The sequence below is a fragment of the Onychostruthus taczanowskii genome, unplaced genomic scaffold, assembly GCF_017590055.1.
Source record: "Onychostruthus taczanowskii isolate IOZ18803 unplaced genomic scaffold, ASM1759005v1 scaffold10, whole genome shotgun sequence".
NCBI lineage: Eukaryota > Metazoa > Chordata > Aves > Passeriformes > Passeridae > Onychostruthus > Onychostruthus taczanowskii.
This window is the reverse complement of record NW_024496526.1, coordinates 4,923,874-4,942,219: the sequence shown is the minus strand read 5'-3', so window position 1 is coordinate 4,942,219 and position 18,346 is coordinate 4,923,874. Positions and strand designations below refer to the sequence as shown.

General features: G+C 38.3%; 1 protein-coding gene across 1 annotated transcript in view; it reads left to right on the top strand.

Annotated features, from left to right (window-relative positions):
• The window catches only part of CNTNAP5 (contactin associated protein family member 5), a 197,340-nt gene that overhangs the window by 88,395 nt on the left and 90,599 nt on the right, over positions 1-18,346 (top strand). The window contains exon 12 of the mRNA XM_041405185.1: positions 7,264-7,370. Coding sequence (XP_041261119.1) covers positions 7,264-7,370 — 107 coding nt within the window. The remainder of the gene's footprint in view (positions 1-7,263; positions 7,371-18,346) is intronic.

Here is an 18,346-nt window from a genome sequence, read left to right as displayed (position 1 = left end):
TTTCAGTATTTAGTGCCTTCTCTGCAGAAATGACAATTATTTTATAGTGCATATTACTCTCTCTTTGCAGGAAATCCTCTTATGTTTTCCCTTCTTGCTTTTATATCAATGAGTGGGATGTTTTTACATCACATTTCTTGAATTTGGATGGTGATCAAAGCTGGAATAAGCTGAAGACATAAGAGGGGATGTTGTGTCCTTTTTCAAAATGTTTCTGATTTTGCATAAATCCCAAGTTTGGTTTGAGAATTGTCCAACTATGTCTCCATCCTCAGCCAAAACAAAGCATTTGGACTGCACACCTTCATATGCTGGAATACCCAGATCTAGATTTTTTCCTTTAGATGCTGCAGGAGGCAGCTAGTCCTGGCTAGCTGTAGGGATCTGATGATCCAGATAAGTAGTTCTTCTGATGTTCTGTTTCACCTTAAATAGGTGACTTCAGTCCTGTGAGTGAAAATTTTCCTTTTATCTTTTGTCTCTTTAGCCTGTTTTAGGATTCAGTGGACAAATAGCTCAGGGCTACTGAAGTTTCATGTCTTCTTCTAGTTTATATATGAATTAAGGAAAATGGGAAAAAGTTTTCAAAAAGTTTCCCTTTCTTGTGTTTGATACATTGTAAACCACTTTGCTTTGTTCTTGTTCATCAAACATTAGGATATTGTTAGAAACGTGCCTTTCTTTTTCATCATATTGCCCTTAGAGAAATTCTGGGTTTTTTCTACATCCTCTGTACTAAACCCAAAGCAGGACACTGGAATGGGGTTTGGGGAATGGAAAATGAATGTGGAAATGGAAAGGGGAAGATATCTTAAACCCTAGCTGTATTGCATGGTGGGAAATGAAAAAAGGGAAAAATGTATCTTAATGACTTAATTCCTTGTAATGATCACTATACAGTGAAGAAAATAGTAATAAAAATGGAGGAGGAAATGCTGTTCTGGGAGGGTTGAACAGTCTCTTGGGTGGTTCCCTAAAGTATACACCTATATCACAAATTAGACATGCTAACTAATGGAACTAAATTACTGGAATTACACCCTTATAGGTATAATTTGAAGTGTGATCTTGTAAATCCTCTCAATTCCACACAGATTTTAAGATGGAAGGACAGGATGCAAAAAAGCAGAGCAAGATTTAAAAAATTCAGACCCACAGGCATCTAAAGCCTGGGTGTTGGAATTAAAATCCCTGTAATTCTGAGGAGCATTCCCTCATCTCCTCATATCTATTCTAATGTTTAAAGCAGCTGAATAATACAGGTAGTGGCAGAGCTCCTCTCCAATAGCTTAAGGTCTGATTGACAATGAAGTGTAATCAAACCATATAGCACAGTTTCCTTCTCTTGGACTGGGTATGATCTTCACACTGTCATATGCTCTTGCTCTGTGATAGACAACAATAAAATATTTGTACAAAGTAAATTCCCATAAAAAATATAGGCAGTTACAGTGGAAAATGTTATCTCTGAGGAGAGGGCAATTTTCTAGGCTTTGTGTTTCTTTAATGAGAACGAAAAGGAATGCTCAGATTATTTGGATAATGCCATCAGTTGGTTTTGCTTGCCCTTCCTTAATTGTGTTTTCCCTGTTCTTGTTTCATACATGCAATACCAGCTGCAGAAAATGACAATCCAGGCCCATGAAGTGTTCACTAGTCTGTATAAGTGCTGTGTTACAGAGCAAAATAAAGACAGATGCTTCAGATTCGTCAGTATCATTCAGTAAATCCTGTCAAGGGTAGATAAAAAATTAGTTGGAGCAGGGTGAATGCCTTCCCATAACTGCAGTGACTTCTGCATGTGGAAATGTGCTGAAATTGGACAAAGTTAGTTATGTCCCTGTGAGTCTAGGGGCTTCTCACTAGGGTGGGAGAAGGGATTTGTCCTGAATGAGGCCCATGTGGAAAAACAATGCAGTTTTAAAGTAGGTAAGGAGCTAATTTATTAGCTTTTGAAATCTCATTTGAGTGTGGAATTGAGTTTGGGAGGAACCTGGGTAGAGTTTTCTCCCGTTGCTCTTCCTTTACAGTAAAGATCCATGGGATGTGCAATGCCATGGTAAATTAAAGGCCAGATATGGGGATGCAAGTAGAATATAATAGCATATCTTTCTTTGTTTGTTTGATTTTTGCAGATGGCTTTTCTGCTTTTGCTTTGTAAAATGATGAATTCTAAATGGAACAGCTGTCTGTACAGGATGGTTTATTTGTTTCCCTTTTTTCTTTTTCAAATTTATTTATATAAAATCCTTTCTGCTGATGCTAAGCCAAACTGTCAGCACATTTACCTATATTAAAAATGTAGGTGTTCTAACAACAAAGCAATCAAACCTTAAAAAAATGCCTTTTATCTAAGGCACAGATAACAGGCTTTTCCTTCACTAGTGCCAGTCCCAGCACAACCTCTTCCACAGTTCTGTGCTACTCACATGCCCAAGGGCTGTTGGCATCAGTATTCAGATCTTTTAAATGCTGGTCTCACAGTGGTATGCAAGTGCAGGGTGAGAACCGAGGTGACCAACAGTGCAAACAATAATATATTTTAAAAGTTCTGTCATCAAGTTTTGCAAATCTCACAAAGAAGAAAAACCTACCTCTCTTGTAAACTATTGAGTTTTTTTGGTTTTGTTTTGCTTGTTTTTTGCATCAATTCAGTAGGATAGACTAGCTGATTTCCATCATGGAAAAGTGGAATTGTCTGTTCACACTATTTATACTCTTTGTACTCCATGTGTTTTCATAATATAATAAATTTAGGAAAGAAAATGTAGATGACTTAAAAAATAAAGAATGCCACAAGACATTTTAATAAATTGTTGGCCAGTTTTCTAAAGTTGAAAGAGGAAGGAGAATTTGGAATGTATGGTGATGAGGAGGAAATGTCTGCTGAGGAAAACCAGAGGTCTGAAGAGTGTTAATTCTTTTGCAGCCCGCTGTAGTATTGCTTTTACACACTTTCTCTCTCTTCCTCCGGTTCTGGTAGGTCTTTTTTCTTCCTTTAGTTAAGGATACCTAGCCCACCATTTTACCACAAAAGAACATCCAGGGAAAAATAAGAGTGGGATGTGCTTTTGCAATATTTTTTCTGATGCTCTCAGTTCTTCGTTAGTTTTCCCCTTGGTAAAGCTCTGAAGTTGTTACACATTGTCTGCCTGGTAGCATTGCTAAATTTCTCTTCAAAATGATTGTCTGGTCTCCCCTTGAAGCCATTTCTTGTATCCAAAATAACCTTTGGCAAGGAGTTTCCCAGATTTACGGCTCAGCACAGCAGGGCTGAAATCCATGTTGTTGCAATTGGCCTCAATCTATTGAGTTTAGTGGAAAGACACCATTTCACTAAAGCAAAATATAGTCTGATACAGCAACACCCTGAGTTTCATCAGACATATATGCCCACTAAATGAAGTCATCTCTTTTAATGTTAAATTTTGTTAATTATCAATTAAATAGCTGCTGGCTGTAAAGAGGAAAACATGCTGAAATAAAATGAATTTGATAAAATATTTAAAACAATGCATTATTGATAGATAGTCTTCCAAAATTTCATGTGCTTTTTTTGTTACAGCATTACTGAATTTAGGGACTCAGTGCTCATCTAAAAATTATGTATATATACAGTCTTGATATTTAGAGGGTGTGTTCCTTTTTTCTTTCTCTCCGTGATGGTTCCCTTTCCTTCCTCTTTACTTGGGAGCAATCGAGGGTAGTGCTGAATGTATTGTGCTGACTACAACAAAATCTTAGAGGTGCTTATTGAAAGTACGCTGGGTTTATTTCCAGTCAAGTGTAACATCAAATGCATAGAGCTCCTTCAGCCTTCCCACTCAAGTAATTTTGCCATTGTTATTTCTTCATAATTCCCATCAAAGGCCCAGATTTCTCCCCACTAATGTCTGTGCAGTTTGTCCTTTGATTTGAAAGGAGGCACACCTACAGTTTTGGAGGTGAATGTTTCATCCAAGGGCAGTGAAGGCTTTTGTGCAGGCTCTGCATATTGCTCACTTAGATGGCTAAATTGTGCATTTTCCAGCTTGGCTCAGTGAGGGAAAAATTTATTTGCTTCAGTTTTTTTTTTTTAAATAATAATTTTTCACTGTGATATTTATTATAAGAATAAATGGGGAAGATCAGAGTCCCTGGTCTGTCACAAGCTTTCTTAGGCAAATTCATAAATTTTCAAGTGTCTCATATATGTTGCTTGCAAAAATTGAGTTGAGCTGTTTGTTCATTTCAATTACAAATAGGTCAGGGGCTGTCTGATGCAAATTTTTGTCCATGAAATGTTCTGTGATACCTCTTCATTTTTTTGCTGAAAGTGTTTGTTTCTACTAGAATGCTAATATTAATATGTATTTTAAATTACATGTGTTTAAATCCTTCAACATGAAGATCTAGGAGAGTTCACAAATGCAACAATCTGCGATTTATCCATGCCTTGATTAATTTTAATTGTAGCTATTTCTTTAATTTTGAGTTCTCTCACAATTAGGAAAAAATTTGCTTCTAATAAAGACACAACTGCTCATCTAAAATGGGATTATGGTAATTATTAGAGTTGCAAAGAAATATGTTTCATAAGCTCTTAGAAGGGTTAGTTATCTGACCAAAAACAAGATCCGTGCAGTTGGTGTTAATTAAAGCAAATAGACTAAGGAATAAAAAAAGATTTAATTCTGAATTTATGAATATCATTAAAGGCTGACATTGTTAGTTTGACTTGCATTTTGTGCATTGTTGGGAGAAGAAAAAGTGTTTGCATTTGTAAGAAAAGTAGAAATAAGAAGTGACCTTCAACTTTGTAAAGTCTTTAAAAGGAAACTGTTTCAAGGGAATAAATGTGGCTAAGCCTCTAATACAGGCCTTTGGCAAACCAGAAATGGTTAGTAATTAGCTCTACTGCATTGGGTTAATTAACAAAAGGTAGTTTAAAGTAGGCAAAAAGCATATTTGTCCATTACACTGATGATGTAAGTTATGCTAATAACACAGCACTATTCTTTTTATTTCTCCAAAGAGCTCTATTAACATCATATGTTTCTTCTCACCAGCCTCCCTGTGATGTGAATAAAACTGCTGCTGTACAGGTGACATAAAGGAATGTTTATCACTAAACAGCAAGTGCAATTAAAGGCAGTGTGCTGAGGGCAAGGGCAGGGACCACCAAAGTACAAATACGAGTAAATGTGCTCCCACAGGGGAAATTCACATGTACCACCACAGAGCTGTTGTGCCCCTGTGCTTTGGCTCTGGGAGGGAGCTGCTGGTTCAGGTGGCTGGCAGGGTCCAGCAGGGTGCAGGGCACACCACACAGCACCATCCCAGAAGGCTGCTCCTGCTCTCTTCAGCATCGACCCAAAGCTTTAAATCTCATTTCAGTATTGCCAGGAGTAGGTGTGATGGCAGAGGGGCTGGCGGGGCTCTCACTGTACCAGCAGGCTGTTGGACTGATAGATGATTGCCCATTAAAAGCCAAAATCTCATCCCTTCTCAGAATTCCTGCCTTATAAGGGTAGGGCAAACCCAGAGGTTTTGACCTTCCCCTTTGTTTCTTTCTTGTTTTAGAAACAGGATAGCAGTGGAAATAGCTTCCTGGAGAGCTAGAAAACTAGGAATGCAATTCTCATCCTCTCTCCTCCTTTTGTATTTGAGCTTAATGATTAATAGAAGCCATGACAATGATTTTTATAAGACCAATATATGTTAGAAATGTTTTAAAAGATGTTGCAGATAGTTATAAATAACATACTTTCTTCTTGAATTCCTTATTTCTCTCATATTTGGTTAATAAGTAATTACTGCAGTAACTGAGCAAGCATTAATAAAAATAATATTTCATGTTAATATTTTAATATGGCCTTTATAATCTTATAGTATAAATAGTGATCCAGTGAACCTGTGTTCTGGAATGAATCTTAGGCTCACTGATAGAGATGAATAGATGTAAGTTTGTATGAATGAGCACAGAGCATATTGCGGGCAGGAGGTTGTTCTGACAGGCCTCTGGGCACATCAACAGGTTCCTTTGGCTTGTCAAGGTTTGGCAGCTCCAAACAGCCTTGGACTCAAGTAAATTGATGAAAATTTGTCTGATGAGGCTCAGAAGGCTGGTGAAGATGACTGTTAGTGACATACAGGTTTTCTGCATGCTTGCATGGAATGGGTTTTAATTGTAAGTAATCTAGAAGAAACAGATTGAAAGCCACTGCTAACGGCAATATATATACTTGAATGCAAAAAAATTTCCTAAGGGTAAGATGAACTGCAATAAAACCACATCTTCAGCTAGAAAAAAATCAAGGTAGCATCAGTGATTTCACACTAACACCCTGGAAAGATCTGGGCACATAAAGGGTTTTGAGGCTCAAATTACAGCAAAGCAAATCCTAATGGAGTTCTGTAGTGTAAAGGATAAATTGATTGCCTGTTTCCTCTCCACCCACCCATCACAATTGAATCAGCAGTATAAACAAGTTACTTATTTTTCAGAAGTCAGACATACTGTGTAAAAGAGATTAATATACAGTAAGAGGGGGGGGAAAAAAGAGGAAAAAAAAAACAAATAAGAGAACAATCTGTTTCCATTTAAGCTGGTGTAACTCCATTGCACTGCCTACATTTATACCAGGGGAGTTCAGATCAGCATTCACTTCTTGTCCTGGAGATTGAATTTATCTCCCACAGCTTTTATTTCTGTTCATTTCCTAAGCTGCATGCTGTTGTGCCTCTTTCTTCTTTTAATAATTTGTTTCACAATAATACTTTAGAGGCACACCAACCAAAATGAGGAAGAGAGTACAGAACTCATAATTGAGGCATATTTTTCCTCTCACTTTAGAGATTTGCATGCTGTTAGTGTTACCACAAATGTAACTTAGCCTAATTTTGATAACAGTGGTGCCTGTTCAATCAGAGAGCAGGGGATTCTCATTTGGAACAAGATTTCAATAGCATTTTCACCTGCTACTTGTCTTGCTCTGTAGTCAGAAAGTTCGTGACACTTTAATTTCTAACAAGCGGTATGTTTTTATTTAGAGTGATATTTACTTATCTTCTGGATTGCTTAAATGTTGTTTCTTCAGTGCTTGGATGTGAATCACAGAGAAAGAAATAATTCTTTCATTACACAGTGATTTCAGCCCTAGGAAACTCTTGCCTGAATGAGGAGTTGAGACAGTTCTGTTGGTTTTGATTTTTTTTTTTCCCCAGCACATTATTTTTGCAGAAATATTTATAATTAATTGCATTTTTAATGTCTCAATTTAGATGTTTACCCAACTACTGTGAACATGGAGGAAAATGCTCCCAGTCCTGGAGCACCTTTTACTGTGACTGTAACAATACAGGCTACATGGGAGCCACCTGTCACAACTGTAAGTAAACCCACATTCAGTTTTCACTTGTATTGCATCCTTATCATAATTACAGTGGTCATTAGACATTTAGTAGAATTTGTCTTGCTGATTTTAATCTGTATTTGGTGCTTTAGGTCAATTTTACCACGCTGGGCTTTTTTTTTAGATTGTATGAAAGTCCATGTAGCAAGAACCCAGTTTCTGACAGTTTATGATTTTGAAATTTTACTGAACTATGTTTTGGGCTGCTACTATTAACAAGAGTATATAAACATTCAGCTACTGAAATCCACAGCAAAAAGAATATTAAGGTGTTTAAAGGTTAAAAAACCCCCATCAAACAGTAGAGGCACAAAATACTGTGAATTCTGGTAACAAATAGAGAAAGGAAAAGCCATAATAAAGCCTCTTCATACAGCTGACTAAAAGGAAAAATAGAAAATGAAGGTAAATTTCCAGTTCTAACAAAGGAAATAATGAGAAAAAAACCTAAGAATAACAATTCCAGGAATACAACTGTAACCACTCTGGATGCTTGACGAGCACTTGGACTGCAGATAGGATGGCATTGGTGAGATGGATTTTTTTCCCCCTGTTTAACTAAAAAGCCAAAGAGAAGAAAAGGTACTTAGTGGTTTGAAGCTGAGAATATTGGCAACCATACTATCACTTTGGAGACTTTAATGGTTTGCTAGTTAACAGTGAAAGCATTTGTGGGGTATGCAGCTGACAAGAGATTCTGTTGAGAGATCTGTTCATAGATTTGTCACCTGAACTCTACATTGTGAACAAAAAAGGAAGCCAAGAGTTTTGTGTGGAAATCACACCAAGCTAGATGAAGAGAGGGAAGGAAAGGCTGACTTTATAATTTTAAAAAGAGGGCTTACTTTCTGTCCATTGCTTCTGTTGTTCCAAAACAACTGTTCAAAGCTCATAAGGCCATAGCAGAATATTTACACCAGCTGATGACTGGTCCAGAACTAGGTGGCCAAATCAGGTGGTGAGAAGGGAGAGGCTCCTTGGGGAAGGAAGAGAACTGTCACTATTGACTGTCAGAGGTGACTAGGGACACTCAACTCTGGGCTATATCTGTTCTGTCGTATTAGCTTGGGGCCTGAGGCTCGCTGTGTCTGTGCCAGCGCAGTGTGGCTTCCGTCCAAAGGAGACCATCTCATACCACAGAGAGCTGGTTCATGACGAGTTTTCTAGACACTACCAGACACTACCATGTCTTTTCCACAGACACTACCATGGAGCTAGTGAAGCCTCCTGCTTCTGTCAACTCATGTCTGCCCTTCAAAGACACATACATAACTGCAGTTATTTAAGGTTCACTGACGTGAAACTACTCTGAAAAGTTTCTCAGGAAGCTCTTGTGTTATGCTGTGCGCACCTGTGATGTACAGCTATTCAGCTGCTCAGCTTACTTACAGCTGATTTATCAACAGCTAATTTGATTCCAGCTAGATTGTGGAGCCAGCTACCCTGTGAGCCAGGCGGTGCTGATAAACAGCAACATTAGTCTGGAGAAATCCATTCATCTATTTGAAATATGCAGTGAAACCAACTCAAAGCTGGTGAGCAAAAGCAGACTGGTGATACGAAACTTGTAGAACAAGAGACGTTATCAGTTTCAGCTGATAGTGGTTCATGTGCAGGAGTACCTTTCAGCAGGTGAATGAAAGACACAGATTTGATCACAGCATAACTCCAGAATATCCTCAATGTATAGGAAACTCTCCAATCATGTAATTCAATGTAGTTGTCTCAAAGTAAAACACCTAATTTCGTATGGTTTGAAACATTACCTCAAGAGATTTTTATTTTTCTAGAGCACTGATGCTGACAGGCCTGAAATTGAACTTATACCACTTTGGAGAGGCTATTTCTTTTATTAAACTGCCCTTCAGACCCAAATCCATGCAGCAGCAAGGGAAAGATTTAGCTGGCAATCTGCTGCAAGCAAAACAGAATTTTTTCAGTGTTGCCTGGATTTCTTTTTGGTCTGAGTTACATCACCATAGGTTTTACCTCATTTTGGTATGGTAAAATGTGGGTGCCACTGGTTGAAAACAATAAAAAGACCCATTCTTTGTCATGCTTTTTGGAAGAACTGTATCGCATGCATCTGCAAGCCAGATTTAATTGGTTTACGTCTTGCCAACTCAGACTGGGAGATCTTACCATTTTAAGAACTGAGATCTTGAGAGAAATTGCCCCTAACTTGCTGTCATCAAATATGAAGTATTGAAATACATTTTATGGTTAGTATATAAGCAGTCTTATTTTTAGTTCCAAATATTCACAGACCATGCAGGATCCTGCTGTGAGCAACAGCTAACAATACATACTATCTCTTCTCCAAAAAGATGGCAGTTAAGTTTCTGAGGGTATAAAAACATGCTGGCACAGGTGATGGAATGCTAGAATGGCTTCATCAGCATTACAGGTGGCAGTTTCAGTCTACCAGGTGCATAATTATTTCTAGGCTTTCTTATAGCAAAATAGTCATAAGGTAGAGATTAAAAAGAGGAAGAAATGGAGTGCTTAGTGACATGGGAGAAAGCAATAATGTGCTTGTTTGAAAAATATAAGGCTATGACCAGAGGAGTTTGACATTTTTGACAAGGCAAATGTCAGAGTCATGACAGGTAAAGAGGCTGGAAACGTGCCATGAAAAGCAAAGATAAATAGTTTGCATTTGATGCAACATAAGGGAATTAGAGAGTGTCAGAAAAGAATAGTAAGTTGATAGAAGACACAGCTGGGACAGTGTTTGCAAGACCGTGTCAGATATGTGGGACAATATTGTGTCTGGCATGTCTGAAAATGTGTAGTTGAAATTCAAGATGTGTGCATGAAACAAAAGCATGCATCTGAAGATACATGGAAAGAACTACCTGGCTCTAGACATGGCCTTAATATAATCTTATTGGAGGCAGCAACTTGCCTGCAAACCTCAGGTGTCCTTCTGTTCACTCCAAACCCCTTCTGATCCTGAAATCTCCTAAACTGTCACAGGATGTTTGGCAATCTTCCTGGTCCAGATAAGGGTCCACTACTGAAAAGGGTGGTCCTGTCCCATTAAAGCCTTATTTTGTGGTAGACAGGTTTCACACTGAAGTGTCATCTGATCCTGCTTCCATTCTCCTCTTCTCTGAACTTAAATGTAAATGCAAGTAAAATCTGTATATGTTTTCTGGGTTTCACTAGTCCCAGTGTTTCCTAGCAGGTAGTTTCTTGCAAAGCTTATTGCCTGATGCATAAACACATTTCTCTGTTCAGTCACAGTTAATCCTCCTTTGCTAGCTGCCACATGGAATGTTAGTAATGCCTTCCAAGTCTTTAATTGTTGTTGTGGTTTGTGTTGGCTTTGGGGTTTTTTCCCCCTTTTGGATTTGCCTCTCATCATTACATCTCCCAGTGCAATTCACATCTTCACTCTGGCTAGTCACAGCACTGACAAACACTTGTGTTTCCATCTCTATACTCTCTATAGCTGTGGAACCCCAAAGCACATTCTCTGCCTTGCTCTCACAAATGCACGTGGATGTGCAATTTCATGGTATATGTAGAACTGCTGCTGACTATCTCCAGATGCCCATTTCACTGCCCATAGTTTGGGGAAAATAGGAGTCATGGAGTAACACTATAGGATATAAAGCCAGCTGTTGGTGATTTACATTTCATTGTGTAAGAGTTTTGCTGTGCCTTAGTTTCTCCATCTCTGTTGGAAACAGGATCCAATTTGCTGATATATTAAAAGGTATGTGATCTATATCGTCTACTGAGATTGTGTGGGCTCTTTCTTTTGAAACTTATTGCTACTTGAGCTTATCTGTAGCTGAGACAGTGCTTTGAGGATACAATCGTTTTTCAATCTCTAAAATGCATGGTTTTCCTTTTTGCTTTATCTTTTAAATGTGCTTCACATAGCTTGCATTTAGATAGGCTGGAAGAGGAGCTCGGCTGAAGCCTTTTAGTGATAGATACTTTCCCAATTTCTCCGGTGTGGTGGGTAACCTGCTGGTCTGTCAGGTATTGGAGTAGTCTGATAAAATCCAGATAGGAGAGGATCCATTACACGTGTGAACCACAGCAAGCAGATGGTAATGTAATGTTAATTTTCTCTTTTCCTCCTTTAGATACAAACACTGATGTTAGTACACAGCTTGGGAAAAGGCCTGGGTGGGATTCAGTTAATCTATCTTTTGCTATCTTGGTAATGTGACATCCATGTTAAGATAGTGGTCTGGTCTCTCTCTATATGTAAAAAGGAGTGTGAGCTGCTTTCAGAGTTTAACTAATCTCACTGTGAGCTAGGATGTCCATGGGAAGTTCATGGACACCCTACAGATGACCTCTGAAGTCTGTCATCTGTACAGGGAGGCTGTCCTCGCTTAGACATAGAGTGGGCAGCTGAAGGTATGTCAGAATTATAGGTGAGAAGAGAGACAGGGGGAAACTTAGGTAAGTGAATTACAGATTGTTATTTTTATATATCTGCATACATACATGTAAATGAATATATGTATTAATTGAAAGTGCATAGTTTAAAAGCCGCATGGTCATTCCTCTCATTAATTCTTGTAATTATCGTGTGATAGTAAGAGCAGCAGACTCTCCTCTGCTGAGAGTCTGAATAGTATAATTCAGATTATTATATAATCTGAGATACAGAATAGTATAACTTTATTGCAAGATACTGATTAGTAATCTTATCTTTTTGTGAGTTATCCTAGTCCCTTAGAAAGCTTCATCTTGCTCTTCTGTATTTCTATTATTTTTATTTATGATTGTTGTCAGGTAGTTTTTAGTCTTGCACAAATTTTTTAATTCCAAAGAGTGCTGAACATTGATATAAAATATGTTGATAAATATAAAATAATTAATTAATTCCTCATATTTTGGGGTTGTCAACATGTCCCAAAGCTTTGCAATGTGATAATTAACAGAATGAAATTTAATTCTGGGTATTTGCTTTGGTATGTGATCTATCTCACATATACAGGCATATGTCTTACTGGCCTAGGTAATTGCTGGAGGAAAGAGTCATCCAATAATAGAAATGTCATATAGTCATTGATCTGGCATAAACTTAACATAACTTCAGGCTTTGAAAGTGTATTTTTAATATTAATATGCTTACGGCATATATCATTTTTCTTATCTGAAAAGCTTAATATAGCTTCAGCCAGATTGTTAGCAGTACTGGAGCTGCATCTTAAAATGCCAGCTGGGGGTTTGGTAATTCTCCTGTGTTCCAAGGTAGGGAGATGTGTACAGTTTGCTGGATGGGAAAATGAGGTTTTGAGAGTTTCAGTCTCAAAGATGCCTACTAGTGAGTGTGGTAGGGCAATTTGCATGTCCTGAGTAGCCAATTTTCCTGTCTGAGGCTCTTGAACAGCTTTTTTCCATGTGTGCTTAAACACACTGGTTTTCTTTGACTAGAGAAAACACATTTAATATTCATATCAAACCTTCAGTTTTGTACTTGGTGTTCCTGCATATTTTTTTTCACACCATGCCTTTGGAATATGAATTTTTGTTGTTTATTTTGTAATAAGTTACTGTGTTATTAGTGCTTTCCCTTCAGTGGTGTTCATTTAAAAAAAGTTTTTCCCTTTGCTTGAGATTTCCTTGTAAATCACACACTGAATATTCCTCTTTGGGACTTTTCTGCGGGAGGGAGCATGTGGGAAACTCAGTAGTGTGTGAAGCCAGCCATCCTCAGGTGTGATCATCCCCTGAGGGACATGGGGACTTTGCAGCAAGACCAAAACACCGAGCTTTGCACAGCATCCTTCACCTCTTTGGTCACTCCTGTCCCTCCAGCACTCCCCTTACACTGTTCTGGGTCTCCCTGGCTGCTCTCCTGCAGCAGCAGGGCTTGCAGGTGACCCTGCACCAGTGTTGGCCTGGGCTCTGTGATTGTCACAGCTGCCTTCCTGCCAGAGCAGGGAAGTGACAGGGGAGGATGGCTTGACACAACCTTAGCCTAAGGCAAGGGGAAGCCTAAGCTTGGATGGCAGGAGATTGTCTAACAACTAGGTGAAATGGGAGCATCTCTCCTGAACATCCATTTAGGAGATGCTGTGCTAAAAGGCATTTTAATTCTATCTATAGAAATAACATATTCTTTACCAGATGAGCAAGTACATATTCTAAAAAGGAAGAAATAAGCTGTCTGTCATCCAGGCACGTTGCAGAGACTGCATTATTCTGTCAAGAGCAGAGCTGTCACAATCCAGGTTTTGAGAGTACGTTTTTCTGGCATTTAACAAGACAGTGGTATTTTAGGGGTGAGAATGATGATCATTCACTGAGTTCATTGCTGTACTAATCCCTCTGTTGTTGAAATAAGAAACCTGCCATTGCATATTGCTTTCTTTTTTATTTAGAAAAATCTTTTGTTCATTGTTCATTACTCCACATCTGTAAGAGCAGATCTGTCAGGCCTAACGTACCTGAGCAGAGATTGAAATAGTCATCTCTGATCTGCCTCCAAGAGCTCTGAGCATTTTGTTGAGAATACTTAATTTGGCCTGCTCAGCATTTGTGTGTATCTTTTTTCCCAAGGTCATTCTGTGACTGGTTGAATATCCTGGCAGAATCCCCAGCTCTTACTGGCCTCTCCAGTCTAACCAGTACATAAGTTCTCCCCTCTGAATGCAATAGTAATTACCATTATAGGGGTTATTATTACTCTTCTTGTCTAAGGTGCAAAGAATTACAAAATGATTAAATGAGTCTGAAATAATGTTGCTGCAAGTATTCCGTCTACATTTTTTCTTGACTTTACAATTTTTAGAGATGATAAAAGCAACTCACTGCTGCTACATTTTAGCTGAGAAGTGGACAGTGTCAGCGCCTCCCAATGAAATCAAGAATTAAAGTTCTTTAGGTCCTTTTAATGTATTTCATTTATTATATCACCATAAAATTATCTCTCCCTCTGAGAAATTGAAAATTATCAGCTACTTTTATTAGATTATGAGAATCTAATCTTGAAGCAGGAATACTACAGGATTCATTTTGGTAATCATAACTAGTACAGCTCAAATTCTGAGTCCCTAGCTCACATTTCATACAATGAAATCAATTTCCAAAGTAATTGGGAATGCAGTCAGAACAAAATATAGGGATTTTTAAGGTTTACTTCTATTTTCTGAGGAAAGCTATCTTGGTGTCCCTTAAATCTGAAAAGGACAATGTCATCTGAGGAAAAAATAAACAAACAAATTGTTTTTTGTTTGGAAGTTTACATTCTTGGTGGTATCTACATTAGTAATGTGCTGCTGGGTGCAGCAGAGAGAAGTTTACCTTGCCTGGTCTTCCCAGCAGCAAAACTGAACATTGTCATTGTAACCTTTACATTGAGTGCAACAGCAAGCAGGATTTTTAAATGTGGGGTAAGAGGTTTTATTATAATGATATTACAATCTGGTAATGCTTTTCTGACACTGAAGTCTGAATCATGGATCTGTAGCTTGAGCCATGACCAATCAAAGTGAATATTTAGAGTTTCACTAGGATATTTCTGTGGGGGCTTGAAAAAACATGGGATGTATACATTTTAGAGCCATGGTTTTGATTTTTTAGTTTATGAATGTTTATATCACAGAAAATATGAGAAAACATGTAGAATTAGGATGTTGCTCTGACTGGGGATAAAGTGTTTATTCTGTGAATGCTGATGAAAATTTGACAAATGATTTCCTAAGCACCTGGGAAGATGAAAAATGAGAACTAAAGGAAAAGATAGGCATTATGATCAGTGAGTAAAGCAGTGCTATAAATGAATGTTCTGATGTGATGAGCTGTTGATCTGAAATCTAGTTCAAAAAAAGCTTGAGATACTTGAGACTGAAAAAGATGTCTGAGGGAGAAATTGGTATAGTTGTTTTACAGAGGATTATAAGGGGCTGGGAGATAGATATCTTGAACTCTGTCAGTGCAGTGAATGCACACCATCAGCACAGCCCATCCTAGCAGGTAGGCAAGAACACAGCACTTACTTAGAGAAGCAGCTCTTGCTCTAAAGAATGGGGCTCTCAGGCTGCATCAGTTTCAGCAGCCAGCTCTGGGAGCATTTTAAATTTCTTTGTGAAACACAGGAGCATTCATTTAAAAAGAATCCTTACAGAGCAAAATAGTCAGCATAGGGTCTATCCAATGTTATAACTTACAAGTGATTCTTGCAGAGAAAAAAAAAAAAAAGGCAGTAAAAGATATCCTTTGTGACCAAGTAAAACAGATATCTCTGATGTCATGTCCCTTACTAAATCTGTGACCTTGGAGTCAGGTTGTTTCTTGTTTAGTCTTGGTGGTGTAGCCAGTTATCAGCAACAGCCCTGTGATACCTTTTACACTGTTTTCTTGCCTTGTGCTGTACTTCACCCTAATGCTTTTACCAGCCATCCCTGCCTGTGAGGTCCAGGCCGAGCTTGCAGGGGGTGGTGTGGGCTCATGGCGCTGCTGACATCTCTTTCAGTGGAGCACTGCCAGGATGCAGCTCTGCTCCACCCTGCTGCCTGTACCACTGCAGTGTCACTGCTGCTGGCAGAACTGCTCACCCAGAAGGGCCTGAGGAAACACAGCAGGGGCTCAAAGTCCTAAACTGGGATTTTCAGTGTTTCTGCCTCTCTGAAACAAATGGTGCTGGGAAGCATAATTTTATCTTCAGTGGCTGGTGTTAATCAAAATTTGCCAAAGAAAGAAACAAACGGCAAAATAAACAACTGTGAGGGTTGGAGAAGGAAAGCTGATATTGCTTCTATGAGACAAAAGACAAGCTAAAGGTTTCATTTTTGAATGCTTTTTAAAAAGTATTTTAATGAGAAAACAAGCTTTGCATGAACTGCCTATCAAGAAAGCTGTTTTTGTTGTTTCAGTCCCATTTGGGTGAACATTTTGTAATAGGAAAACAAATTTGAAGGAATAAAAGTATAAAGACTATTGAAATATGTTATGGAAAGGAATAAACCCACTGATTTTTATTTTGATTTTTATTTACTTAAACATTTTTAAATATTGGTAAAAATAATGTTTGAAAATTTGTGGTGGGTTCTACTCTGAATGGAACTGATGAATACCTGTGCTTTATTAAAAAGGTACAACTACTACAAATTCTCTTTGCCATTAAATGGTGTGTATCTGTCAACAGTTCCATCTTTCCCTTTGGTGCTTGGTTTTTGAAAGTGGAGCCTTACATGCTAAATGGTTGGTGACTTTAATGACAATTACAGTAATGGTTTCCCTAGCCTTCCCGAAATGAACACAACTTCATCTACACCAGAGAGGCCTGACACAAAACAGAACATAAATGTGAAGGCAGTTTTCAAAGTTGAGGTTCTGGGGTCTTAACAGTCACAGCTGACTGTCTGTTTTTTACTTTCATATGATATTTTTGATTGCAAAAGGAGAATAATGACTGAAAAGAGATCTTGTCTTTCATGGACCCATAAAGATGGCTTCAAGTTGTTACTGGCATAATAGAGCCTTTTTCGGCAAATGGAATTGCATAACTTTATTCTGAGGCAAACAATCATCTCAGGCCACAAAGGAGTTGAGCAGAGCCTGGAGTAGTTGGTGCACTCAAAATGTCTGTAGGGGCATCTGCAAGTGACTGAAAAACAAAAATAATTTTCTTATTGATGCATTTTATATAGGAAAAAACAGCAAAAAAGAGAATTAAAATCAATGGCCCATCTGCTTGTAGTCTAGAAGTGTGCAGTACTAAGTGCTACAGATACAGGCATGTAAAAATTTATGTACATGTACAAAATAACCTGCCCACCAAAACTGCTTTTCACTAATCATGATGGAATATGTTTTATGTGCTAGAGCTCGAGGTTTATGGCCTTTTCCCATTTCTTCTGCTACTTCCCAGTATGTAGTGCTGGATTTCTCATGTAACTGGAGGGCAAACATACTAGGATGGATTTCCTTTTGGCAGACATAACTGTAGTTTTATGGAAGCTTGTGTATCCTTTCAGATTTATACCATTTGAGCACCCTTAGCTTGATTTCTAGGTCTATATAGCCTTTTTCTTCTCTAAAGTTACAGTGACATAGGGGCCATCTAAAGGTGAGTAGATAATCTCTGTTTGAATCTGCCCACATTACTAATGGCAGAATCTTCACATCTTTCCTTACTAATTTGAAAAAAGTATATCTGGGCTCCAGCCAAAATGACAGTCAAGAAGAAGAACACTTAGAAAGAACAAGTTGTGATGAAGACTGAGATTTGCTGTGCCAGTTCACTGACAACATATTTGTTTTATGTCTCTACCCCTCTCACCATTCTTTGTCTTCAAAAACACTTCAGCAAACAATTCAGAGGAAGCAATTGGCATATTCCCTAATGAGACAAGATGAAGTGTCCTGTAACGATGATGACAGCAAATTCACAAAGTGAACTGCAGTTTTAGAACTTTGCAAATTGATCAAACCATGATTCCTTGGTTGCTTACTTAATTGCCTGTTACCATCTCTCTCCTGACCTCCATATGCCCACTGCTTCTGTCAGCACTTCTGCAACTCAGGGACTCTGTCAGCCCCTCAGGTTGTGAACACTGGAAGAATAGGTTCTGGTTTGGGGATTTTATTTAACTTGCATTTAATATGTGTTCTTGGCCAGCTATCACAGTGGGAATTTAGAGATATTCAGGCCTCCTACCATGCTTGAATACATCAGGCTGTGAGGAAAAACTTTCTTAATTCTATTTATTATGGCATGGATGCTAATTAAGGCACTGTCTCATCAGGTGCTGAGTAACTTAAGCAGCTTCTTAACCCTGGGAAGGGTAGTTCTGTGCTTGTTTAGCACTCAGTGATGTTGTCTGCTAAAGATGTCTGGTCAGGCAAAAAGAGTTCAAGGGAAAAGCATATTTTGGTGAGTGTACAAATGATTGAACAGTGAGACTTAATCCATAGCCAGTTTGGACCAGAATCCCTAGAACTGTAGTTCTATTTTGTTGGCAGAAGTAAAG